Source organism: Anser cygnoides, chromosome 16, assembly GCF_040182565.1.
Source record: "Anser cygnoides isolate HZ-2024a breed goose chromosome 16, Taihu_goose_T2T_genome, whole genome shotgun sequence".
Taxonomy (NCBI): Eukaryota; Metazoa; Chordata; class Aves; order Anseriformes; family Anatidae; genus Anser; species Anser cygnoides.
The window spans coordinates 1442644-1468869 of record NC_089888.1 but is presented as its reverse complement, the minus strand read 5'-3'; the positions used below and the strand labels follow the sequence as shown (position 1 = coordinate 1468869).

General features: G+C 65.4%; 2 protein-coding genes across 4 annotated transcripts; one reads left to right on the top strand and one right to left on the bottom strand.

The window, feature by feature from the left end:
* The first annotated feature begins 4325 nt into the window (after positions 1–4325).
* On the top strand, positions 4326–8574 carry PDYN (prodynorphin). 2 transcript variants are annotated; one of them, XM_048074663.2, is made up of 4 exons: positions 4412–4464; positions 5663–5741; positions 7312–7459; positions 7771–8574. In XM_048074663.2, exons 3-4 carry the CDS (start codon positions 7331–7333, stop codon positions 8332–8334), a joined length of 693 nt encoding a protein of 230 aa, XP_047930620.2. In that variant the 5' UTR covers positions 4412–4464; positions 5663–5741; positions 7312–7330; the 3' UTR covers positions 8335–8574. The 2 variants fall into 2 exon arrangements, with proteins under 2 accessions (XP_047930619.2, XP_047930620.2); XM_048074662.2 differs by lacking the exon at positions 5663–5741 and having other exon boundaries at positions 4326–4464.
* A 1233-nt stretch (positions 8575–9807) lies between these two features.
* On the bottom strand, positions 9808–24599 carry LOC106040831 (tyrosine-protein phosphatase non-receptor type substrate 1-like). 2 transcript variants are annotated; one of them, XM_048074660.2, is made up of 9 exons: positions 24536–24599; positions 20651–20736; positions 14357–14710; positions 13860–14174; positions 13412–13753; positions 13045–13146; positions 12599–12620; positions 12062–12101; positions 9808–11314 (listed from the first exon to the last, which is right to left on the bottom strand). In XM_048074660.2, exons 2-9 carry the CDS (start codon positions 20721–20723, stop codon positions 11060–11062), a joined length of 1503 nt encoding a protein of 500 aa, XP_047930617.2. In that variant the 5' UTR covers positions 20724–20736; positions 24536–24599; the 3' UTR covers positions 9808–11059. The 2 variants fall into 2 exon arrangements, with proteins under 2 accessions (XP_047930617.2, XP_066834616.1); XM_066978515.1 differs by lacking the exon at positions 24536–24599 and adding an exon at positions 21033–21172.
* Positions 24600–26226: the final 1627 nt, after the last annotated feature.

Here is a 26226-nt window from a genome sequence, read left to right as displayed (position 1 = left end):
GACCCCCCCCCGGGGCTCCCGGTGCTGCCTCACGGCCCCGCTGCGGCCGGGTCCCCGCTGCGGCCCCCGGTGCGGCCGTGAGGGCGGCTGGGGGGGGGGGCAGCGCCGGGGACCCCCCCCCCCCGGTACCGGGGGGGGGAGGCGGGGAGGGGGCACCGGGGGGGCCCTCACGGTGGGTCCGGTGTGGGCAGCCCGAGAGCGAGCGGCTCCGGTGAGCGGCGTGAGCTCCGGTCGCTGGGAGAGGGGCACGTGGGGTCACCGGGTGCTACGGGACCCCCGGGCTCAACCTCACCGGGCTCCACGGGACCCCCCCGTGCTCACCGGGTGCTACGGGACCTGCCGCCGCCCCCGGCCCCTGCTCTGCTCCCCCCGACGGAACCGTGCCGACACCGGAGCCGTTTGCCCCCGGAGCCTTCGTAGGGGCCCGGAGGCCGCGGGGCTGTGGCGGGGTTTGGGGAGAAGCGGCCGGCCCTCGCCGCAGTGTGGGGCCGCTGGGACGGGCACCGGTGGCCCCTGGGGGGGGGGACGGGGGCTGAGACACGGAGCAGGGGGTGCAGGAGGCGGCAGCCGGTTACCGGCAAGGGCTGGCCCGGTCCCGGTACCGGTCCTGGTTCCTGTCCCGGTTCCTGGCCTGCTCTGGCCTCGTGCACGGGACACGAAGCGGGGCCCCAAACGCCACTCAGTGCCACCCTCCGTCCCCACCCGCCTCCTTGGCCACCACTGCCAACTGGTCCCAACTGGGATGTCACCTCCGCCACTGCCAACTGGTCCCAACTGGGATGTCACCTCCACTACTGCCAACTGGTCCCAAAATTGGGATGTCACCTCCACCACTGCCAACTGGTCCCAACTGGGATGTCACCTCCACCACTGCTAACTGGTCCCAACTGGGATGTCACCTCCAGCACTGCTAACTGGTCCCAACTGGGATGTCACCTCCGCCACTGCCAACTGGTCCCAACTGGGATGTCACCTCCACCACTGCCAACTGGTCCCAACTGGGATGTCACCTCCACCACTGCTAACTGGTCCCAACTGGGATGTCACCTCCACTACTGCCAACTGGTCCCAAAACTGGGATGTCACCTCCACCACTGCTAACTGGTCCCAACTGGGATGTCACCTCTGCCACTGCCAACTGGTCCCAAAATTGGGATGTCACCTCCACTACTGCCAACTGGTCCCAAAATTGGGATGTCACCTCCATCACTGCTAACTGGTCCCAACTGGGATGTCACCTCCGCCACTGCCAACTGGTCCCAAAATCAGGATGTCACCTCCGCCAGTGCCAACTGGTCCCAACTGGGATGTCACCTCCACCACTGCCAACTGGTCCCAAAATTGGGATGTCACCTCCATCACTGCTAACTGGTCCCAACTGGGATATCACCTCCAGCACTGCCAACTGGTCCCAACTGGGATGTCACCTCCACCATGGTCCCAAAGCTGCCATCGCCCCCCGCCACCGTCACCGGCTGCTGTGCGAGGCTGGGCCAGGGGGCTCAGCGGGGCAGGACCCCCGGGGACAGGGGCAGGGGGGAGCAGGCGCCCGGGCAGAGCCCCCCGGTGCCCCGCAGGCGCCGGCTGACGTTATCTGCCAGTGTTATCTGCCACCGCCTCCTCCCACGTGCCGCGAGCGGCGCTGCGCACGCTCGTCCCCCTCCTCTCCGAAGCCGCTTTTAACGGAGGGAGTTGAGAAAACTTCCCTCTTACGGCACATCTCTCACCCAGGTGCTTAATTACCGTTGTCCCAGGGAAACGTCAGCGTGACTCAGAGACGCTTTCCCATTAGGAAGCGACAGATGAATATTAATTAAAGGCGCTGGCGGGTGGGCTCGCAGGCAGCGCCTTTCCCGAGAGGACCCCCGTCGCCCCCCACGCCCGCCCGGGCTGCGACCAGCCCTGGGACCAACCTCTCGCACCCGCGGTGCACGTGGGCGATAACGCGGCCGGGGACGGGAGAAACCCAACGGGGTTGGGTTGCCCAACGGGGCACCTCGCTACCACCCCTCCCGTCTCCGTGCTCGGGGGGCTCCCCAAGCGCCTCTCCCCGCGGTGCAATTACCCCGCCGGCTGCGGTGCTGCAAGCGAGGCGGCTGCACCCCGGTGCCAGCAACGGGGGCGTCGGCGGGGCCAGGGCGGCTCCGTTCCCCTCCTGGGGCTCGGCGGACACCGGGGCTGTGGCGGGGGGCTGCCGCCGGCCAGGGCCGTGATGCGGTGCTGAGCAATAGGCGCTGGGGTCCTGCGCTGGGCTTGCGTCGCTGCAGCCCCCCCGGGTGCTGCTTTTGGTGCTCGCTTTGAGCCCGTTTGGCTCCCAGCGTGTGCCGAGAGCCGGCCCGGCTGCGGGCAGGTCGGATTTTGGGGTGCGGCCGTGGCCGCACCGTTCCCCTCCCCGGTCCCCAGGCGGGCGGTAGCCCTCGGGGCGCTGCTGCTCCCACCCAGAGGGGCTCCGAGCGAGCCGTTTGCCTGCGCGGCAGCGGGGGCGAAGCAGGGAGGCTGGCTTTCGGAGCCGTGCTTGGTGAGTTTGGGAGGGCGAGCCGACAGACGTGGTGGTTTTGGCGTGAGAAAACCCTCCCCGCGGCCGCTGCGGAGCCTCGCGGTGCCCGCAGGGCTGCTCGCTCTGGCGGCGGGGGGTTAAACCTCCCGGGGGCGACCCGCAGCAGCCGCAGGGCTGAGGGTGCCGGCTGCGGTTTGCAGCTGCTTTTTGTTCTCGGCTTTGTTCTCTCCTTCCGTGCCTGCACAGCCCAGCCAACGTGAGCGGCGGGGATGGAGGGGGGCGAGGAAGCCTCTGCCTGTGCCCTCTGGGGACTGAGATGTGTCCCCCCCCTCCCCGCAGAGCTGCTGCCACTTCCCAGCACGGGTCCTGCACGGGATGTCCCCTCCAGTCCCCTCCAGTCCCCTCCAATCCCCTCCAGTCCCCTCCAATCCCCTCCAGTCCCCTCCAGTCCCCTCCGCCAGCCCCGGGGAGAAGCAGGGTGCTCTACCCTTGCTTCCCCTCCTTTTCCCTGCTCCCTCGGTCCCCCCACGCAGGTTCAGCCCCAGCTTGGCTGAGCCAAAACCCACCCCACGAGACCCCATGAGCTTCTGGGTTCAGCGCAGTGCCCCAAACGTGGAGGCCGGTGAGGGTGGCACTGGCGGGACTGGGAACGGCCGGCGCCCGCTGCCTCCTTGCCTGGCTCCGGAGGGTCCCGGCGGTGCCGATGGCCCCCGCGCCCCTCACCGGCACCGGGAGGGCTGAGCACAGGCACCGGGTCCGGCAGCCGGTGCTGAAGCCGGGGAGAAAGTCGGGTTGCTGGGAAACATCCCTCTTGAGCGCCGATAAAAATAGCTCCGTCTTCAAGGCGAGCATGGGCTGCGCTGCGGCCCCTGGAGCTGCTGGGGACGGGGCGGCCGGGCCCTGGGGGGGGGTTTGGTGTTCGGGGGGGGCGTCAGGATGTGGTGCTGGTGGTACGTGGCCTTATGGGGGGTGTCCCAGCGCTGCCCAGCCCCAAAACGGGCTTGGAAATGTGTGAGCAGGGCTCAGAGCCAAGCAGGGGGTGCCGGGGGGGGGGCTCTGCCTTCCCTCAGCCCGCTCCCTCAGCCCCTTCAGGGTTTTTCAGGGTTCCTTTTGGGTTTGTTCCCGGGAGGAGGAGGGCACGAGGGGAGGGCGGTGGGGGAAGCCCGGTGGGTCTGGGCCCTCCCGCAGCGTTGGGGGGGGGGGTCTCTGCAAGGTCTTTGCTGCCTGATTGCAGCCGAGCTGGGTGGGGGGAGCAAGCCCCAAGCGGCTCCTCGGCCTCTCCCGGGGCGCAAAGCCACCCCCTCGCCCTCCCCGGTGCCTTTCGGGTGGGCTCCTTCCTCTCCCCGGCACCGCCACGAGGACGGGGCTTCTCCGGAGCCTGGATAACGGGGCGCAGCGCCGAGGGCTCCCCTAGCCCCCCTGCGTCTCGGGCACGGTTCGCATTAACACCCTGGAGGGATTCACACCCGTGCAGCTGACAGAGACCCCCGCCCGCCGCCCGCCGCGCTGGGGACCCGCATTCCCGTCCCGTCGGGGGTCCCCGGGGTGGGGAAGCAGGGGCTGCGGGACAGGCTGGGGGGGGGGGGGGCTCGCACCCGGTCCCCAGGGCTCTTGGCGAGGCCGTGGCGAGGCGGGAGAGCCTGCTCGGGAGGTGGCGGGGATGCTGCGGGGCTGATTATTCACAGCTTCCCTCACCCCGATTGGCTCCGCGGCGCTGAGCGGAGCCGGGCCCCGCAGCAGGAGGAGACTCGGTGGCCATAAAAGCGGGCTTGGGAGCCGACGGGGCGGCGAGTCCAGCGGGCACCCGCGCGCTCCACGGCCTCCGGCCCAGCCTCGCCGCCGATGCCCGGCTCAGCCTGAGGCGGGAGCGCCGCCAGCGACCCCGGGCGAGGGGGGCTCCGCGTGCCCCCCAGCTCCGCAGGGTTTGGCCAAGGGGGAGAGCTCGGCGGGACGGGGAGCGCCAGCAGGTAGGGCCGGGGCGCACGGCCGCGGATTCGGGGTTCCGGATTCGGGGTTCGGGTCGCCGCCTCGCTCCCCTTCCCTCGCGCCTCGCGCCTCGCCGTCGTCCCCTCGCTGCAGCTGGGCATCGCTCCTGCTCGCCGGAGCGTGGCTCAGGTTGTTTAAAAACATCTCCCCAGCTGCTGCGCCGGGGGCACCTCGCGCTCCTCGCGTTATTGAGGCTCGGAAGCGCGGCTGGGGCTCCCGCCTGGGCGCAGGTGCTCCGCTCGCCCCTCGCTTCGCTGGGGGTTCGTTTCGATGCTGGTGCCGCGGCCACCTGCCCACGCGGAGAGCTCGCAGGGACAGAGCCGAGGGCAGCGAGACGGCACGGGGAGCTGGGGAAATGCCAGCAGGGTGCCTCCAGCTGCGCGCCCTCGGCCAGACCCCGCCGTGCGGCGGCGTTGCTGGGTTTTGCCGCGATTCTGGTCAAAAAGTCATTGGCTTTTTTTTTTGAGAAACGTTGGCCTGAACTTGTCGTCGGGTCATTTTTAAAACGGAGAGGAAAGGAGCTGCTGGAAGGTGGTTCTGCTTCTCCACCACACATCTGTAGGGTCCCAAACTCTCCGGGTTAGACTTCCCTAGGAGAAAGCTGCAAGCCTGGGCGCCCGGAGCGTGCCGGCGCTGCGTGAGGGCTGGGGACGTCTCTGTGCTAGAAATGCTCACAGTTACGGGGGGGGGGGGTGTGGCTGGGAGCAAAGCCTCCCCCTGGCCGTGCTGCCGATCTCTGTCACCTGCTGCCTGCCTGGTGCCGGTTCCCCGTCCCTCCGGTGCCGGTACAGCCGAGGTCGTAATCCAGCCCCGTGGTACATGGGTGCACTCGGGGCTTTTCCGCGTGAGCAAAGCCTGGGTGGGCATCAAAACCCCGAGCAGAAAAGGGGCAGGAACGGAGGGGCCGTGCACGTGGGACACAGGTTGGGTGTGCTGAGGGCAGACGCAGGAGCCCAGAGCCACCAGGGGCACTTCCAGCGGTGGCTGAGGTCGTGTGGACGGGACGTGGCTCCAGGACACGAGCCCGAGCAGACATGCCCAGCCTCGGGGTGCCCCCAGGTACCCCAGCGTCACGCTCTAACCCCGCTGTTCTTCCTCCCTTTGTCTCTGCCCGTTGCGTGTTCCTTCTTTTCACTTTTGCCTTAAGCTCTGCGTTTTCCCCCCCTTTCCCTGCCCCGGTACTGCCAGCCTCTCCTCCCTCCCGCAGCAGGAGCACAGCAGAGCGCCGTGGGGACCTTGGTGGCAGTGCGGGGACAAGGTAGGTTCACGGCGGGCTGGCCGCGGTGCCGGGGGGGGGCTGCAGCTTGTTCCCTGCTGCCGGACAGCCGTGGGGCGATCTCCTTGGGCTGCGCAGGGAGTGATGATGAGCAGGGTCCCAGCAGCAGCGCTGCCGTGCAGCCGACGGGTGTAATTAGTGAGCTTCGTTTCCCTCGGTATCGCAGCTCGCGCTTACCTTGGTGGCTGGGGACTCCTCTCTCAGTGCCGTCTCGGTGGCAGGGAGGTGAGAAGGGACTGCCCGTGGGGTCTCGGCGGTGTGGGGCAGGGCAGCCCGTCCTGCCGTGCCCCTGTCCGTGCCCGTGCCCACCTTGGGGGCCGCCTGCCCCGTGCCCACCGCTCTGCCGGGGCGAGTCGTGGCGGTGCTCGGGGCCGCGCGGAGCCAGCGTGCGGTGGGTGCAGCCGAGGAATGCAGCTAGCTTGACACACGATGGTGCAGATAATTCAAATTAAAATTTAATTTAGCATGAATTAATACCGTGGCATTAACATTTCTTCATCAGTGCCAATTACAGTACATTAGCAGACGCTGCCAGAGAATACAATAGTCTCTGACATGCGTCATTAACGTGTAACAGATCCCTCTGGGTCATGCCTTTCCACCCCAGATAAAAGCAGCCGTGGAGGCAGGAGGGTGCTTGCTGCCAGCACGCCCCTTTGGGGTCAGCTCTCCCTCCCAGGGCCGTTGTGGGCCCAGAGTCACCACCGTTCCCAGGTGCTGCCACCGGTGCTGGCCACCGGCCCCTCCAGCATCTCCGGGGGGTTCAGGGGTGGCACCAGGCGCTGCCACCGGCACAGCCCCTCTCCGAGCCGTAGCACGGCACGTCCAGCCCTCCTGGGCACATCCACGGAGGCAAGATGCCCCGGCAGGGCTCTCAGTAGGCCGGCGGATGGCAATCGTGGCTGGCAGGTAGGATTCATCCCGAAATAAGCTTTTTTCCCCTCCCTCCCTCCCACTGTACTCCCCATACAGAAGCAGCGCGGCAGGGAGGGGAGCGGGGGAAGCAGCCGGGGCATAGCAGTGGGCTGAGGCCGTACCGACAGCCCAGCACCCAGTCCTGCCCACGTCGCCCCCAGCCCCTTCGGCTGGTGGCTCTGCAGCTCGGCGTTGTGCTTCCCCAAGGCCAAGGGGAGAGCCGCTGATTCATCCCCTCCACGCCGCGCAAACGCGCGCTCGCAATGTTGCAGAGAAATGCGACGCTAAAAGAAAAAGGGACTGTCCTTGCGGACAACACACAAGAGGTGATGGGGGGCTCGGGATGGGGCTTTGGTCCTCGAGGCTTGTGCAAAGGGCCAGGCTGCAGGCGGGGTCCGCGTCCTGCGGTGTCCCCGCGGGTCACTCCTGTCCCCCTTGGTGCCCAGGAGCAGCTCCCAGAGGTGAGTGGTAATGGTGCCGGCACGGGTCCTGGCACGCGTCCCCAGGAGCGGGTGGAAGCAGTAGGTGGCCTGCTCCACCCCACGGGGTGGCGAGGGGCTCCGGGCACGGTGGGGTGAGGGCTCTGGGTGCTGGACACGGGTAGGTGACGGTCCCTGTGCTGTCTCGCCCTCCCCAGGCAGCGGCTGCAGGGCAGGATGGCGCGGCGGGCGCTGGTGCTGGTGCTCTGCCTCTCCCTGGCTGCGGCAGCCTCCGCCGACTGCGCGACCCAGTGCTCCCTGTGCGCCAGCCAGGGACGGGGCACCGAGAGCAGCGTGCGGCCCCTGGTGAGTGCTGGTCCCGAGCAGCCCCTGGAATTTAGCGAGGAGGTAAAATAGCGAGGGTTGGGGGGTTGCGGGGACACGCTTGGGGACGTCGCAGGGTGACGGCGTGTGGTCGGCAGAGCTGGGCGCTCGCGGGCTCGTATGGGTGGTCGCAGGCACCCAAGGGTGCTGGGGGTGCACAAGCTTTGGCTCCTTGCTGAGCTTGGCAGCGTGGCAGGCGCGGATCCAGGGGCTGGGGTGGTGGCACCCCCTGGCAGGGTGAGCGCCCCGCGTGCCAGGTGATGCCAGCGGGCGCCGCGGCTGCTGTCTTGCAGATGTGCCTGCGGGAGTGCCAGGGCTCCTCGCCGCCTGGTGCCGAGTGGGAGACCTGCAGGAAGGCGCTGGCGCTGCTGGCCCCGCTGGTGGCCCTGGCCGAAGGGACGGACCCGTCCCCTTCGGATGCAGAGGACGAGGAAGAGCCGGAGCAGGATCCCAACCCCGGGGAGCTGCCGCTGGCACCGGCCAAGCGCTACGGGGGCTTCATGAAGAAGCTGGCCAAGGGGAAGCTGCTGTCCCTGCTGCGCGAGAACGCCCACAGCAAGGGCAGCCTCAGCAAGAAGTTCGGGGGCTTCGGCCGCAAACCGGGGGAGCGGGCGGCCCCCGAGGACTACCCGGGGCCGGGGGACGTGGGCAGCGAGGAGCCCGCGGGGACGGGGGCCGAGGGGCAGGAGCTGGCGGAGCTGCACAAGCGCTACGGCGGCTTCATGCGCCGGATCCGGCCCAAGCTCAAGTGGGACAATCAGAAGCGCTACGGGGGCTTCCTGCGGCGGCAGTTCAAGGTGACCACGCGGTCGGACGAGGACCCCAGTGCCTACTCAGCGGAGGTCTTAGACCTATAGAGCCCAGCATGGGACAGGCGGCCCCGCAGGTCCCCACGCCGACAGCCCAGATGATGCCGTCGCCCCTAACCCTGTCCCCTGCCCAGCCCTGCGTGGCTGGCATCGTCCCCACCTCGTCCCCACCACGGGGCACGGGCTGGGCTCTGCCACCCCCAGCCTCAGCCCAGCACACCCTACGGAGGCGGCCCCGGCTCTGCCCCCAGTTGTTCCTCTCCTGCTCACCCGCCCACCCCTCCAGGACCCCGTGCACCCAGGGGACGTTGTCACTCCTCCGGCTGCTGGTGGCGCAGCTGCTGGGCCAGCCCCCGTGCTCCCCAGGTAGTGTGGGGGCAAATCCATTGGGGATGCATCCCCTGCCCTCCCGTGGCTGCAGAAGCGCAGCAGGGTCTGGAAACCATCACAGCTGACGCATAAGGCAACAGCTCCTGAGGCCTGGGAAGGATGAGCCGGAGCAGGATCAGGCCCTGCAGGCTGGGATACGGCCCGTGCAACCAGCAGGTCCCGTGGGGGCTTCCGCCAGCCATGGGGAGAGGCAGCTGGGCAGGGCTCACACCACATCCCTGCCATCGGGGCAGGCTGCTGTGCTTGGCCGAGCACCCCGTCCCCTCCTGGAGCTGCTCGTTGTGTCCCGCTCATCCCAGCACCCACCCAGCCCCACCACCTTCCCCGTTCCGAGAACACCCTCGCGGTTTGCTCACCCGGGAGCGGGGTCGGACCTGCTTCCCCGGCCCCCTGCTCCCCCCCGCAGCCAATAAAAGGCAGATGCCAACGAAGTCGTGCCTGGTGCCGAGCGTCTGCTTCCTCCACGTGGATCCGGCCCTTGGCACGAGGCGATCGTGCACCCCAAACCTGGGGGGCTACGAGTGCCAGCTTTGATGCCTGGCGTACTCCACGCACTGTGGGTGCCCCCAAACCCCGCTGCTTCTGCCCCTGGAGCCGTGCCCTGCCTGGGAAGCCCAGCAGCTGCCCAGGCTGTGCCAAGCCCTCCCCTTGCTGCTTGTGCTTCCAGGACAGCATGACCCCGCTGGCAGCAGCTCCGTGCCAGGAAAGCCAAAGTCAGGCAGCAAACACCCTTTCGAACGTCTCCAAAGCCTCAGCCCCCGTTCCAAGCAAGACACACCAGCACCAGCCAAGCCCCCAAGTTCCAGGGGGGGGGGAAGGCCCTGGGGCAGCAGCTCACCCACAGCACAGAAACACCCCACACCCAGCTGGGGCTGCTCCATGTCCATGTCTCCTCCTGGGGCTGCAGAGCACCTAAAGATATCGGGGGGCCACATGCAGGGCTGACCCCTCCTCACGGTGCCCAGGGCTCAGCCTCACCTCCAGGCTCCTCTCCTCTTCCCCTCATGGGGCTGGATGAGGCCTCTCCCCCCATGGCAGGCCCGCTGGCCCCCAGCCCACCATGTACCCCCCCCAGCATGGGACATGGTGACCCCCCCCCCCAAGCACAGAGGCCTGCTGCTACGCAGGAGCGGCGCAGGACTTTTCACTTTTATTATAAAAATATCTCGCAAGCAAAAAGAAAAACAAGTCGTGGTCAGTACAAGCAGTCACACAGATCCCGAAGCAGCGCCGAGGCTCCCCAAGGCCCCACATGGGCCCCGTGCTGGGAGGCCACGGGGGTACCGTGGGGGCCAACGTGGGGGGGTGGCCCCATGTGTCCTGGGGTGGGGGGACACAAAGACATGTGTCCCCCCATCCCTGGCTGCAGGGAGCTGGCTGGCCCCCCAGCCAAGCTTGGGGGTGGAAGGGGGCAGGTGAGACGCTCAAGCTCTACAGGGTTTAGGGTGTTTTGTTTTTTTTACGTAGGCCTCGTTCTTAATTTTGCACATCTTATTCTAGTGCTACATACACAGCAGTACACCCACGTACAACACAAGAAACATTGGGTTTTAAGCTCTAAAAATTAAGAGTTACATGTCAAACAGTCAAAACATGTTAAACATCGCCTGGGGGAACTGTGCCCGGGGGAGCGGGGCCTTGCTGCGGCCCCGAAGCCCGGCCGGGGCTGCGCGGCTGCGGAGGGAGCTGCACGCTTTGTACAGGCCCGGGGGAGCACGGCTCGGGTCCTGGAGCACGGCAAGGCTGTGCCGAGGAAGAGGAGGAGGAGGAGGAAGATGCTCGGTGCCGGGGAACTGCACTGCCCCAGCGGCTGTGCCCTGGACAGCACAATATGGGAAAGCCAGCACAGCCATGGCTCGCCTCACACACCTCGCACACCTCCCCAGCCTCGGTGGCCGTGGTGTGAGAGCCCGCAGAAGAGACACTTGGGAAGAGAGAGGCTCACGTCCTTCCTTTAAAGCCAGAGTTTTTCCAGGCAGGAGAGCCCCCAAAGGCAGCGTGGGGGCCCCAGCTGCGGGAAGCTGTGGCAGCAGCATCCCCACAGCACTTGGCTCAGAGGCACTGTCCTGGTCCCCCCCAGCCCGGCCAGGGTTTCCTGACGAGCTGCAGCGCTCTCCAGCAATGCATCCTCGGGTTTTGCAAGCAAATCCAACGCGCCACAGCTCAGGGGCCCTCTCGGCCAAGGGGGAGTCCCACAGGCAAGGAGTCCCCACGCTGCCCCAAAAATCAAGTCTCTGCGGACAGAAGTCAGCCCCCAGGAGCAGCCACAGGACCAAAGGCTGCACTTCCATCCCAAACCGCAGGTACCGTAGCAATCGGTGCTGCCGAGGAAGCCCCCCAGGGAGGACCTGGACCCCGCGAGCCCCAGCCGGTGCAGCCCCGCTCACTGCTGCTGGATCTGGACGCTGGCGTACTCGGAGGTGGTCTCCTCGGGGCACGGGGCGGGCCGCCGGGGCGCCTTGCTGAGGTGCACCATGTCCAGGTCTGCATAGGTGAGGTTGTCGTTGCTGGCGGGTGCCTGGCTGCTCTGGATGCAGGCGTACTCCGACTGCTGGCTCACCTCGATGATCCGCTGGATGTTCTTCTTCTCTTTGGTGAAGTTCAGGTCAGCGTAGGTCAGGTTGTTGGGGTCGGACTCCTGCGTGAGATACCAAAAGGTTTTCTTCTGGGCACAAGCAAGGACCCCCCGTGCCCACCCCACACGCCAACGAGTCAGTCCCACTGCTGCTTGCCCCAGGACAGCTCGGCCTCTGCTCATGCAGCAGGAGCTACGCCAGCAGCCGGGTGGGACGATCTTGCAGCATTTACACTTCACACCGTGTCTTCAAACTAGTGGCCACTGACACGGCTCAGAGCCAGCAGGAGCCGAGAGCCACCACCGGGCCTTGCAGAGGTGTCTCCCGGGGGGTCCCCTGCTGCTGCCATCCCCATCTCCTCCATCCTGATCCGGGCTGCACGCAGCAGCCCCCAACCCGTCCAGTGTCACCAGCTGCACGCTGCCCACATGGGAGCCAGCACAGGCTGGGTGGGACGGACAGATTGCTGCTGATCACGACATCGCACCCAACCGCGTCACCAAACGCAGAACTCCTCCACAAAGAGCCTCTGCTACCGCACAGCTGGTTCCAGTCATCATAACCCAAACCTTCCTGGGAGGAGGACGAGAGGAGGCAAAGGCAGAAGAGATGCTGGGAAGTGAGTATCCATCTCCAGGGCAGCTTCTCCTCCCTCCCCCTCTTTGGCCACAGTGTGGAGACACTGAGGTGCTTCACATGGGAGACACTGAGGTGCTTCACGCAGGAGCCACCACCACCACCCTACACTCCCACATCTGCTGGCTCCTGGCTGTTGGCCCTTCCCCGGGTCCCACAGGTACAGGACACACCTGGGTGGTTGTTCCGCTGCTCTTCTCTGGCTCATGTAACCTGAAAGGGGAAAAGGAGACAGGTCAGACCGACCGAGCACCCCGTTGCCTCTTCTCTAGTGATGGAGCAGATGCAAAACAAGGTCCTCGCAGCAGCGCCCGTCAGGATGCGTTCTCACCGGCGAGCATTTGCTCACATGCTGGTCACCTTCATGCCAGCTACACCTCTGCAGGCTGCCGACCTGGCCCCCATCAGCTTGTTCAGCCTCACCAAGAGCCAAGCATTTGGGTACCAGATCACCACGTGAGCAGCGGTGGCAGAACAGCACCCAGAGCGGCCAGTGGCAGCGGCGACCTTCCCTTTCACTCTGAGCTTTTGTGGGCACCTGTCTGTCCCCCCAACCCTTGCCCCAGCACACGGTGTGCCCCCAGCACCTGCAGAGGTGCCAGGGAAGCACCACTGGGGGCTGTCCTGAACCCAGCGCATCCCGTCTGCGGCTGGAGGCATCCAGCTCAGCGCGCCTGCAGGTGACTCAGTGAGGGGAGATCTGCACTTACCTAGCAGATGGCGAGCTTTTACCTGCCAGAAGAGAAATAGGTTAGGAAAGAAATAGTTCAGGAAACAAAGTAACCCCCACTTCCCAAAGAATGCTAGCCCACATGCACAAAAAAAAAAATCAAGAACAGATGCACATTTTCCTAGAGACAAGCAGCCGCATTTCTCAGAAGTTTGACTTCATCTGGTGCAGGACTTTTCCTGGTGGAGAGCAGGAGATGCGGGGTGGCATCAGGTGTTTTGGGCACAAGGAGTAATGAGCACATTTGATTCTGCACCACGCAGAGGTTTCCCTGCGGCCTGCAAACACCCTGAGAGTTCTGCTCTGTCCTCCCCTTTCTGCAGGAGCTGCAGCCCTGCAGCTGTGAATTTCAGCATCAAAGCTCTGATGCTCGAGAAGAAGGGGCTGGAGGCAGCTGCTTCCCTGCCACGCACTTGGTTTCCTTACCCTTGCTCTGCTTTGCCCGGATGAGGAAGAGAATTGCAACCACCAGCAGTGCCAGCACAGTGCAGACCACTCCCACCGCAACGTAGATGAAGAGCGAACTGCCTAAAACGTGAACCACAGGTCAAAAATATCACCATGGGCCCAAGGGCAATGGTAGCAACACCAGCCCCTGCAGCCTTGCAGCTGGGGTCAGTGCAGAGACGCTCTAAGCAGTAAGGACAACATTTGGGTTCCCAGCAGCATCCCCCCAGGGACACCAAGACCTCACGTCCTTGGAGTGTATTCTGGTGGGACCTCGAGCTCTCCCAGGGGGGTGACATCCCACACCCTTCCCCTCAGGGGCCACATCGCACTGGCTCTCACGCACCGTTTGTGTTGGGGGAGTTGGATTCCTTCTGGTCTAAGGCAGCGACACGCAGCGTGGCCCTGCCGCTGATGGGGTCCCGGCCCTCGTGCACCACCCGGCAGCTGAACACGGAGCCGTTCTTCTCCTGCACGGCTTGCACTGCCACCGTGCTCCTCAGCTCGAAGAAGCCCTCGGGGGTCTCCGTCGGCCGGGGGGGGCTCCCCGTGTTCATCTCCGTCCCGTTCTCCAGCCAGGTCACGGTCACGCTTCCCGGGTAGAACCCCTGCACGTCGCAGGTGAAGTTCACCGTCTTGTTCAGCCCCACGGGGTCCGGAAACTGAGCCACGAGCACGCTGGGGGGAACTGGGAAGAGAAGCAGCGGCTGGAGCCGGCGTCCCCCAGCCCCGTGCCCGCGGGGGCCCTGTCCCAGCCCCGGGGCCGTGAGCACCGGTCCCCACCGAGCCCTCACCTCGCAGGATCTGGCTCAGATGGTAACTCCTGTTCAGCGGGGCCGTCAGCGTGGCGTGCTGCACCTCGCAGGTGAGCTCTGAGCGGATGTCGTCCTTCTGCAGCGTCACCGTCACGGTGCTGGACATGTTGTAGGTGAAGTTCGATGGCCCAGGGGTGATGCGGATCGGCTGAGCCTGAATTGGGGCCCTGTCCTTGAACCACTTCACACGGATGTCACTGGGGAAGAACCCCCCGGTCTTGCAGGTGAAGGACGCCGTCTTCCCCGGCTCCGCTCGGTGGCTGGGCCCGGACACAGTCGGGTTGGAGGGTCTGGCTGTGGGAGAAGCGCGGGTCCATCAGCCAGGCTCTGCCCCCCTGACCCCGGACCCTCTCCTTGGGCCGGCTCCTGAGCCCCTGCCCCAGCCCCGCTCGCCCCAGAGCAGAGCCCACGGGACGGGACGGGGCTGACCCGGCAGGGCTGGCTCCTGCTGGGAGCCGCACCAGAGCCCCACTCACCCCGCACCGACACCACCGTGCCCTCGCCATGCCGATACAACTCATCACCGGTGTGCGTTTTGCGAAACTTCACACAGTAATAGGTGCCGGCATCCTCGGGGCGAACGTCCCTGATGAGGATGGTGAAGTCTGTGTTGGAGCCATTCACTGCCCTCATCCCACGGTGTGAGGAGTGTTCTTTTTGGTCATAAATGGTCTCATTGCCACTGCCCCAGCCCTTCAGCCACCTCACGGGGCCAATGGGACCCCCTTCAGTCACGGTGCAGGTCAGGGTCAGCGTCTCCCCTGCGATCACCGACATCTCCTTCTCGGGCTGTCGCAGCTCAAAGCCCTGACCCGCCTGGGCATCCGCACCTGGGGACAAACCAAACTCCGTTAGGTCCCTCCGAACTGCAGAAATGGCCCCGTGGCTCCCAGCCCAGTCCCTGTCCCCCGTCAGCAGCTGGCAGCCCAGTGCTGCCCAGGCTCTGTGCCTGTCCCCACGGCACAGGACTCACGGGCAGCTCTGCATCAGCACCCCAAGGCTGCGGGGCAGCGGGCCCGGAGCAGGCACCGTGCAGATCTCAGCTGAGGAGCCGACCAGAGCCCAGCTGCACGAACGCACATCGCGCTCTGCAGAGCCCAAACGCCGAGCTGAGCCCCGCTGCCTCCCCCTCCTGGCGCGCCTCGCTGCCATCAGCCAAGAGGAGACAAGGGCACGCAATGCCAAACGCCGAGCAGCCATCTCCCCTCGCCGATGGGGATCTACCACCACATTCTGCACTGAACACCTCCTCCGTGTGCACTGAATTCCAGCCCCGACTCGCCCCAGCAGAGCCCAGCTATTAGCTGAAGCCCGTGCCCCTGGGGCAGACGCTGTTCCTCCTCGTCACCGGCAGAGGAAACCCGTCGCCTTCGAAGCGGCTCCGCACCGCGGCGCCCTGACGCAGCGGACCCCGCACAGTGCCGCCGTGCCCGGCCGCGTGCCCCTTCCCGCACGCACCCTCGGCAGGGCAAAATCCCCCAGGTCTCCAGAGGAAGGGCAGAAGCTCTGCTCTCCCCGCTGCCAGGCAGTAACCGCAGCAGGCACGGCTCAGCCCCGCAGGAGCCGGCCATGCCCCTGCTCCCCGCGGGGCGAAGGAGCCGCAGCACCGCAGGCAGAGCCCCCGGAGCTCCTCCACATATTAATTTCGGCAACGCTTGCCGTACTGCTATAGTTACTGCAGCTGAACGAGTGCCTGAAGGAAGGTTTTTAAGCAGCGCAGAGGTGGGAGCACTGCCTGAATTCCCCTGCCGATAAGTGACGGCCGGGATGCTGCTGACCACGCCGTAACCCCGGGGCTGGTGAGCGGCGCGCAGGAGCGGTGCCACGGCTGCGCGAAGGCTGCCGGGCTTGGGCAGGTAGCTCCTGCTGCAGCTGCCAGCACTGGGAGCACAGGGATGAAGGCCACGGGCCTCCGGAAAGGACTTTGTACGAGCTGTGGTGCAACCAGCCCAGCCTGCTCGTCAGCTCCGTTGGGGCGCAGCCGCAACCCAAACTCTCTCGAACCAGAAAATCCCTGGGCAGGGGCTCCCAACGAGGCTGCCCACGCACCCCACAGCCCCACGCACCCCGCTCCCACTCGGGGGCAGCTCCATGCCAAGCCACAGGAAGAGACAAAAGCCCTGGAGAAGAACCACTGAGGAAAGAGCTGCTCTGACCCCTCCAGGCCACAGCCGCTCCCACGCCGCGAGGGGACGGGGTTTCGGCAGCTGCCGATCCCTCCTGACCTCCGGCCCCGCTGATGCAGCCACGGATGTTCTCACTCTCTGCACCATCGCTCTGTCTGGCCGGAGGTGCCAAGACCGCGGGCTCTACAGGCACGGAGATCTCAGCTTTGAGGCTTTCTGGCCAGGGCAGCAGCTTGCTGCGGCCCTACACGGGCTGATGCTCGCAGCCAAAAGCTTCAGGCCTCAGCGTTTCCCTTTGGAGCCACAGCAAGGCTAGCGTGGTAGCAGCACGCGATGCCAAAACAAGCTTGTGCCAAAAGACAAACGTGGAAAGGTGGAAAACAGGTTTGCGTCACACCTGAGCGCGCCGTTCAGGCTGAGCCTCCATTTCCTGCCTGGGCACAACGGTCTGGGCTTCTGCAAGCAGAGCCTGAGATTTTGGGGTGATGCGTGGCTGGGGGGGGGAGCAGCACCGGAGCAGAGATCCTGCCCCCAGGGAGGGCCAATACACGGCACAGCTGCCTGTCCTGGTGGAGCTTCTCCTGAGCTTCTCCCAAGAGCAGCTGAGCAATGCACAGAAGTTGGAAAGCGTCACCTGCCTCACGTGGAGCGGGGACGGAGCACAGACAGGGACAGGGACCGCCACCCCCAGCACAAACCCCCGGCCCCTTTGCAGACCCAGGGCAGCCGCCTCGCTCCAGAACGCGTGCTGCTATCTGCTCCCTGCCCGATCTGGCCAACGACGCCCACGTTGCCCCATGGCTCATCAGCACGGGGCGCTGCAACGCAGCGAGGGCCGGGCACCCGTGGGCGGCTGTGGGAAGCGGGGACCGGAGCTGGGGCCCCTCCGTGCCGCGTGACAAACGCTTCGCTCACTGCTCCCCGCTGCAATCCTGCCTAAAAGCAGCTGAGCAGTGGGGCAGGGCTTCCCCATCCTCATCCCCATCGGCGCCCGGAGGGCCCCGTGCGCTGCAGGAGCTGCCCAGCTCTAGGGGACCAGCACAGCCCGCGCGGAGCCACGCGCTCCCTCTGCATCCTCCCTCTCTCCATCTGTCGAGCTCTCGGCGAGGCACGCGCCGTGCCCGGAGGGGAGGAAGGCGGCGGGGGAAGAACGCCCGCTTTGGGGTCTGAGAGGGGTTTCAGAGCGGGGTCAGGGCACAGGCATGGCTCAGCTGCAGAGCGCATTGCTCGGTTCTGCCTCCTCGCTGGGCAGCGAGGCGAGGGGCTGCTGCTGGCCCTGGCACCCGAGAGCAGCCAGGGAGCACGGAGCTCTGCGCTGCCTCGGGTGCTGGCAGCTTTCGGTCTTGGTCGTTACATAAAACGTTTCACGGCTCCAAATAGCCCCTCCGGTAGGACTGAGATGAGGCTTTTCGGCTATTTTTCCCCCATGAGTTCTGTTGTAAGGCACTATGCTAATTTAGAGATTTTCACGCAGCTCCGCTCGGCTGGCGCTGCTCGGATCGCCACATTCGGGATTCGCAGGAGATTTATTATACATGAGCTTCAGCCATGATACGTCGTGTTAACACCACGCCGCCCTAACGAGACGCTGGGAGCCCCCGGCAGCCCCTCGAGGCGCCATGCAGGCTTCCCCACATCCCCTGCCCCCCGCCCCACAGCCCCTGGCCAGGCACCAACAGCTCCCAACATCGGCAGCACCCCGCAAAGCCATGCCCCCACCCCCCTGTGATGGGAAATCACAAAGGGGAAGTTGATTGAAAACCCCAGAACATGCAAGTTTGAAAATGCAAAGTTTCCACCGAGGCTCCTTCTCTCCCTCCCCCTGAGGGCAGCTTCCCCTCGCACCACGGACGAGATTTCAGATTTTCAGATCTCTCCTTCCTCGTTCCGGAGCCGAGCTCAGCCCTCTCCCAGCAGGTACCCGCTCGCAGCACGTGCCACCCCGTGCCCTTACTTCTTCCCACCACGTTTTGCTCCACAACGAGCAGCAGCTCAGCACAGCCTGCTTCCTACCCGCCACATCCCGCAGCGCCACCCGATAAAGCCCTTTTCTTAGAAGACAGACAAGCCGGATCCCAAACCTCCTGGAGAGGGAGCGCAGCCCTCCCCTCTTGCCACCAAGGTCGAGGGGAGTTCAGGTGCTCTGCCCTTGTCACCTGCTCCGTCCTAAACTCCTGAATTACCAAAGGGTTTTTGCAGGCCCAAGGAGAGGGGCAGAAGCACAGGCACCGTGCTGCCTGGGCTCCTGGAGCCCTCGTCCTTTATTTGATTTCAGTCGAGAGGACAACAATCCCTCGCTCTCCCGCTGCGGTAAAAGTTTTCCATCTCGGTGACACATTTTCCTCTAACTCCACCTTTTGAAGTATTTGATACCGAACAGATTGTAAGAGGCCAGGGTTTAATTCAAGCGAGAGCGCTCGAATGAGTCCTGGTAAAAATAGATTTTCTTCAGAAGGCGCCGGGTAAGGAGTTTTGGGATGGCGAGGGGAGGGCCACGCGCCGAGAGGCACCGTGCAGCTGGCCGCCGGCATCCGGGCGCCGCGCACTGATGGGCAGAGGCACCCCCAAAATAATCCTCCTGGAATTTCACCTGCAGCAGGGAGGCTGCCGGGGAAAATAACAGGTGCCGGCTATAAAAAGAGCCTGGAAGCTGCAGTTTGGGGGAAGACAAGAAAAGAGACCGAGATAGTCACCCAGCACCGCGCAGATCCCAGACGGGCTCGGGGAGGGCTGTAGTAGGGCTATATTTTACATAATGACATCAGAGGAAGCCTCGGATCACGCACAGCCGTCATTTGTGAGCCTCCCTCCTACAGCGTTAACAGAAATTCAGATTTCAAGCCAGAGCCCCGCGACCGAACAGATTTCCTCTCCTTGGAGGAGCCTCCAGGAAGCGCCGCCGAAGCCCTTCGTTGAGCACAGCCTGCACAGAAGGGTTGCGCGCAGCTGAGGTTTCGCAAGGGGGCTTTGCAGTTGGGCTTTCCAGCATTTTGCTCCCCTCTGCCCTACAGAAAGGCATCCTGCAGCACCATCCCTTTTCCCCTTTGCTCGGCGATGGCTTCCTGCAGCAGCAGGAGCCGGTGCCAGCTCCTCGAGTTCAGGCTCGGTTTGACCACGGGGGCAGGACAGTTCCCTGCAGCGTCTCCACCGAACCCACGTGGAAAGAGATTTGCATGCCTGCACCCCAAACCATTCACACAAACCACCGCTCTCACCAGCTGGCAACCCAGCACTTTTTGCCCCGTCGGGAGGCCAGGGCAGGTTTTTTTCCTACCACTGCCTTGGAAAAAGGGGTTCTCCCTCCGGGTTAACATTTGATTAAGCTCGACAGCTTTGCTTGAGCCATTCATTTGTGGCAGGAAATCGCAGCGGTTCACTGGAGCGGAGCTCACAGCCAAAAGCCTCGCCGGCTTTCAGCAACCAGGAGTTTCCAGCTTAGGGCCAACACTCCTCAGTTGCGATCAGGCAATTGAGAAAACAAGCAGTGCTGTGTCAAAAGCATTTGCTTTCCGTTCAAGTTTGCACTCAACTCTCTGCCGAAGCGAAGCTCCGACAGCAAACGTCTCCGACGGGCCCTGGGGAGCTCCCCCCGCACAGCACCGAGGCGTTTCAGCCGAGCTGGGGGTGGGCAATTCACAGGGGGCTCCAGCTGAGGGGTGCAAAATTTGGACGGAGCAGGCAAAACGCCCACTGGGGAGATGCTCCTGAACACGGCGCGCTGCTTTCGCCCCACGAGGTTCGCATAAAACTCCCTGTTCCTCCCCAGAGGTGCAGAAAACCCCAGGCCAGGAGAGCGATTCCTCAGCAGTGTCGCTCGAGATGAACGGCACCGAAGTTAAATATTCTAGAAATGAAACATCCTTGAAAGCAGCATCCACCACAGGGCTTCCTTCTGGCAGGACGAGAAACTTCCCACCCGTGTGAGGGAAGGGAAACAGCGAGGGAGCGGTGCAAGCTCTGCTCCGCTGGCCCTTCCCATGCTGCAACCCCGAGCTTCTCCCAGGGACCGGCGGAGCCGCGAGCCCTGGGGAGGGCAGAGGCACCCCCGGCAGGCGGCAGGAGCCCGAAGGCACCCGGAGGTGGCCCAGGCAGGAGGGCTGGGAGGTGTGGGGTGCCCGGCATGGTGCAAACCTGCCGCCCCGGTGCTCAACACTCGGGCAGAGCGCACGCTGTCACGGGGGGGGGGGGAGCACGGGGGGCAGCAGGGGAAACGAGCTCCTCGTAGGGCGAGCCGGCAGCCCCCAGCGGAGCCTCCCCATCACCTCCTCTGCCGCTCGGGGCGGCCTGGGAGCAGCAGCGCCGGCTGCTCGCCGAGATTTGCTCGCCGAGATTTGCCTCTCCCACGGCTGGCAGCGGGTGCTGGCAAACGGGTGGGAACGACGTGCCCCTTCCCGGCCCTGCCTGCTCCCCGCATCTGCCCGGGAAGGGGAACCAAGCACCGTCTCCCCCCGCACGCCTGCTCGCGGAGGAGCCATCGGCGCGCTCTAGGTCACCCAACGGAAAGGTCAAAGCCGGCGCGGGGAGCGCGTGGCGGGGCCGCGGACGGAGAGGCCGAGGACCGAGGGGATGGGAGCAGGCGGCGCGGTGCGGCAGCACCCGGGAGGACGCCGGGGAAGGCAGCGGGGCGCAGGCCGAGCACCTTACCTGGCCACGCGCGCAGGCTGAGCAGCACCAGGCAGGTCAGCGGCCAGGCGGGGCGGCGGGGCAGGAGCTCCATGGCCGGGCTCTTCCTGGGGGAACAGACACCAGAAGGCTTCAGAGAGCGCCCCGGGGCTTGGCTTTGTTGGTTTTTTTTTTTTTTTTGGTTTTTTTTTTTCTTCCCTTTTTTTTTTTCCCCCCTCCCTTTAAAACGCAGAATTGCAGATGGAGAAGGAAATTGCACTTCTCAGCCCCAAAATGAGGAAGGATGGCCGTGCGCCCCCCCCCCCTCCCCCCTTGCTGCAGGCGCACGGCCGGCTCGCACCCACGCAGCCCCCCCCCCCCCGGTACCCCCCCCCCCCCCCCCCCCCAAGCCCCGGGCACCGACCTGGCCGAGCCCCCTCCCCTCTCCCCCCCCCCGGGCGCGGGGCGGCCCCGGGCCGTGCCGTTCCGTGCCGAGCCGCTCCGAGCCGCGCCGAGCCCGTTCCGCCCCTGCCCCGCCGCGGCGCCGCCTCCGTTGCTTGGCACCGGGACTGGGGCCGGCCCCGGTGGCGGGGGGGGGGGGGCTCCGAGCAGCCCGGCCCCGCCTGGCTCCCGGAGAAGTTGCGGGGGGCAGCCCGGCCGCACGCCGCCCTCTTAAGGTGGGCTGCGGAAGGATCCGGCCCCCCCCCCGGAGCCCCCGGGCTTGTCCGGAGCCCCCCCCCCGGCCAGGGTGCACGGGCAGCACCGGGGGTGCTCGTCCAGGACCAGGGGTGGGTGGCTGGAGCCCACCCCCCAACGCGCAGCCCCCAGCAGAATCGGGGGGCAAGCCCGTGGGGGCTGCGCGAGGGGTCTGGGGGCTCCCAAGGGGGCTGCACAGGACCCGCTGCAGGTGCCCGAGTGGGTGTCCGGAGGTGCCACGCGGAGCTCGGCGCATTGGGGTCGGGATGGGGACCCTGCTGGAGATGCCTGCACCCATCCCCGCTTCAGGGCTCCTGGGAACAGCGGGACAGCCCCCCCACGTGCCCTCGGCGGGGCAAGGGGCTGAGCAGGATGAGCGCAGCTGATGGGGAGGGGATGGGAGCCTGAGGACGGAGCGGCAGCGATGGGAAAAATGGAGACAAGGGAGGGAGCAAAGGAAGAGGGCGCCTGGACGTGAGCGTCCCCAGGATGCGTGTCCCCGCACCGCCCTGCAGCTCCCTGCTTCTCCCAGACACAGAATCCCTCCCAGGGGAGGCACAAGGACACGTCCTCCACAGCCTGCTCCTGCCGCAGCTTCTCCCAGCACCCGTGGGCGCTTCGGCAAGGCCGGGGACCAGCTCGGTCCCCAGCACCCTGGGCGGCCACACACGACACTGGCAGCTCCAAGCAGGAGCCGCAGCAGGTCCTGAAACCACCTTGGTCCCCGCGGGACAGGTAGGAGCTCTGCAGACAGGAGCTGAGCAGCAGCACCCAGCCCCAGCACCGCAGCAGCACCCACCCACACCGCGGCACCGCCAGCGGCACCCATCACAGCCAAGGGCTCTCCCACACCAGGCTCGACCCGAGGGCAGGAGCCGGGGCTGTGCCGGGACCACTACAGGCACCAGCTCCTGCCTCCTTCCCCGGCAGCCGCTGGGGCTGTCAGCTTTATTTAGAGCTTCACATAAACAAACAGCAAAGACAGCTTAAGCGACTTGGCACCGTCAATCTGCGCACGTCTCAGCCCAGGCGCGTTCTCGTCCCTGTCGCTGCGAGCCTCCCCGTCGGCCCTGCCGGGTACAGCTACGCCCACATGTTGCATCCAGCCCTAATTTAACTCACTCGATTGGGAGCCTGGACAGACCCCAGGGTGGCTGCGCTGCACCCCCAGGGACACCCCCCCCGCCCCCTGGAGCAGCTGGGGGCTGCGCTCCTTTGCTCTGGCCACTGCAATTCCCAGGGAGCCCAGGAGAAATAACACGTGGCCACACTGCTGTCCCCAGGAGCCCAGGGCAGCTGCTGCTTTTATTTCCCCTTCCCACATCTGGCGAGCACGTGAGCGAGCAGCAAGGGCCCGGAGGAGCCATTTGGTTTGGCCTTTTGGCTTGCTGCACAGGCAGCGAGGCGTGGGGATAAATAATTGCTTTGCACGGGGAGAGGACACGGGGTTAGCTGCGGTTTGTGGAAACCCAGCGGCACCACGCATCCCTCCCGGCCCGCGCCTGGGAGCGGGCACCCTTGGGCGAGCGGGCACCCAGCGAGGGGGAAGGTGCTGGCGGGACACACCGCGGCCCTTTTGTGCTTCCCTGGTTATTTTTAAGCAGCAGCCCAGCTCCTGGAGGCCTGGTGGGTTTCAGCCCGGCTGGGCTGTTCTCCCGCTCAGCGCCGAGGGTTCAGACAACCTGCCGGGAGGCGACTGCAGGGCGCAGACAGCCCGCGCGCAGGCAGCCGCCGCCACGGAGCGCTGGGGAAGGAAAGTTAGGGCTTAAAAAAAGCTCTGCGAGAAGAAGGTACCGAGGCAGAGCAGATGGCGCAGCGCGAGCTTCCCGGGAAGAGCTGCTAGTGCTCCCCATTAGGGAGCATATGGGCAGGCTGCGCTGCCCCCCTCCTCCTGCCCACGGCCCCTCCGCTCGGTGCTGGGGGGCCTGGAAGGAGCCGCCCCGGGGCGAGCAGCCCCCGCCCCGCAGCGAGGGGAGAGAAGCGGGAGCGCGGCGTTTCGGAGGCACGACGCCGTCACGCGCGGCTCCGTCTGCTCCAGCACCCACGCGAGCACCCGCAGCGCCTGCGTGCCTCCAGGCAAAGCCCCTGCTCCGGCATCCCATCTCGGAGCTGGGTGGAGGGCTGGGGAAGGGTTTCAGCAGGGCTTTTGGGGGATCGGTGCTCTTCTGGGGGCTTCGAGGCACCGGGCGGCAGCACCTCGCGGGGAGGGTTTGGGGCAGATCCGTGAATCAGAGCCCAGCAGCACCCAACAGGGCAGTCCCAGCCTCACTGGGGCAGTCCCAGACAGAGGTCTCGCAGCACTGGTTTTGCCCAGGCTCTTTCATCCCCTCATCGGCAGCCTCTCTGATCCCCTCTGCCCTGTCTGCACCGCAGCAGCTCGCCTGGCTGGAGGGGAATTCAAAGGTGACCGGGATGGGAGAGGTTTTAGTTCCCACCCTCCAGTGGGAAACACGGGCTGGTAGAGAGCCTCGCTTCACTGACGATGGAGGTGGCAGCAGACCATTAGAAACACCTCGAGCAAACATCCAGCAGCAGGGTGTGGGCTCACAGCTGTCCCCAGGCAGGTGACAACCACCGATAACGCACACACGGCTCCCCCCAGCAAGGCGCTCAGGTTTGCAGGGACCCCCTGCCCCATCACATCCCTGCCCACGCCAGCCCTACGACCACCCGACCACGTCACGACACTGCCTCATGCTCCTGCAGCAGAGCGAGGCGCTCAGCCACCCCGCAGCACGCTCAGCCCCGCTGTCCTCCAGCTCCAGCCCCAAAAGTCGAGCCCCTTCCAGCCCACAAGGTGGGGGCGCACGTCCTGCAGACCCCCTGCCTCCCCCCACCACCCCCTGAGCTTCGGATCCAGCACCCTCCCAGGGCTTCCAGCTCAGAGAAAAACACACAAATGGCTTCTAAAGTAGGTAGCTCCAATTACACCGCTGATATTTAGGGCTTCCAGCACAACAAATGGAGCTTCAGCTTCATTAGGTACCATGCCAACTTAGTCCAAGACATCCAGTACAGAAAGAGCTTAAATTAGTTTATCTGATGTTAACTTCTAACGAGCAATATGCTAACACAGGGGTGGAAAGAAGCGACCTTCAGCCTGCTTGCAGGGAGCAGCACGGACACAGACCCAGCTGAGCTGGACCACGGGGAAGGGACAAAGGCAGCAGAAGCGGTAGGGGAGCACCCCGGCCCCGCAAACATCATATAAGGGACGAGGGGGCACCGTACCTGCCTGCTCACCGCATGCTCCTGCCGCAGCACCCACCACCAGCACCACACCGCTGCGAAAAGGGAGAGGAGAGCCCCCAGGCACCCCCTTTATGCCGGGGGCAATGAGCTGCAGGTGCCTCGTCAGGGCCCCGGGAGCAGCTGCGGTGGCCGGAGGACGGCAGGCCAGGGGTGGCTTCCTCCCGACACGGTGCCGAGAGTCCAGCTGTGCCCAAAAAGCAGCTCGGGGGCCTCGCAGGAGCTGCTATGGCTTTGGTCAGGCTTTTACGGCGTGATTTAGGGCTCGGCTGGGACGTCGCAGCCGCTCGCCCGAGCTCCCTGCGCCGAGGGGCCGTGGCGGTGCCGGTGGTGCCGGGGGCGAGCGCCCTCGCAGCCCAGCGGGGCCGGGGCACGTTTCTCATCACAGCCCACTTAATTGTAGTGGTGCTCGAGCGCTTTGCCAGGATCAGGTGGTGCCCTTGAAGCCCAGAAAATGACATTTATGGACCAGTTTAACTCTGATTGATTCGTGCTGCTCTCTGCGCGGGGAGAAAGAGGGAGGGAGGGATGGCGGCGCTGGGAGCGATGCTCTGAGAGCGTTTGTGGGATTTATTCACCCTCACCCCATGCGGAGTGGCTGCGAGCAGGGGGAGCAGTGCTCCCGTGCCCCAGCGCCGTGCCGTGGCTCACCCACTCCAAGGCAATGCAGTCCCCGTGGGATGCTCTGGCTCTGCAGCAGCACCCAGTGGGTGCTAGAGCAGGGTAACTCCGCCGGGCGTCCTTAACGCAGCCCTGCACGTTTCCTACGGGGAATTCCTGCCAGGCTGTGTCACAGCAGGAAAGGTGGTTTTATATCCTGTGCCTGGCCTGGCAGCCCGCCCCGGCCGGACCTGGAGGCGATAGGGCTGGGAGCTGGACAGAGGGACACAGGGTTCGGGGTGGAAATGCTGACACGGTGGGAAAAACAGGCTGCAGGCGGCGGGGAGGGACCTGGCAGGGCCGGCACTCGCTGCCTGGTTGGCTGCCGTGAGCCCTCGGCCGTGCTCGGTTGCGGGCAGGATCCTGCCCCTTGCTCTGGAGGAAGTTTTGCTCGCCGGCTGTGGGTGCTGCGATCCCACGGAGCCCTGCCTGCACCCCGTGAAGCCAGGGCAGCTCACCGGGAGGGCACAGGGGGGGCCCAATCCTTCACCCCTCGGCTGCAAAGCTCAGGGGTGGTGGGGGACACCCACGGTGGGCATGGAAAGATGGTGGGGGGGTTGTCTGCATCCAGGGCTGCTCGGCCCTGCGACCCCCTGGGGATGGCAGAGGGGGGCAGCCCTGAGGCCGAAGGCTCCTGGGTGCTGCGGGTGGGAGGACGGGGTGCAGATGGGGTGCCCGTGGGGACATTGGGGGTCCTTGAGCCCACTGCCCCTTGGAGCGATGCTGGAGAAGACCTCGGTCGCCCTTTGGCATCACAATATCTGCGACAGGGTGAGGATCCGGCCAAGGGAGGAGCATTATTATCTTGATTTTCTTCTGCCTTTTTTGTTTCTGTATCCTCTCAAAGTTCTTTGTTGATTGCAAATGGTTATCATGAAAGCGCATCCAGGGCTGCAATAGCAGATAATGCTCAGCGCGCTCCCAGGCACGGCTGCTGTAACTCGTTGCTGGCCGGGCTGCCCGACAAAGTCCCGCAGCAGCTGCAGATGAAAATAAAAATGCTAACGCCGGGG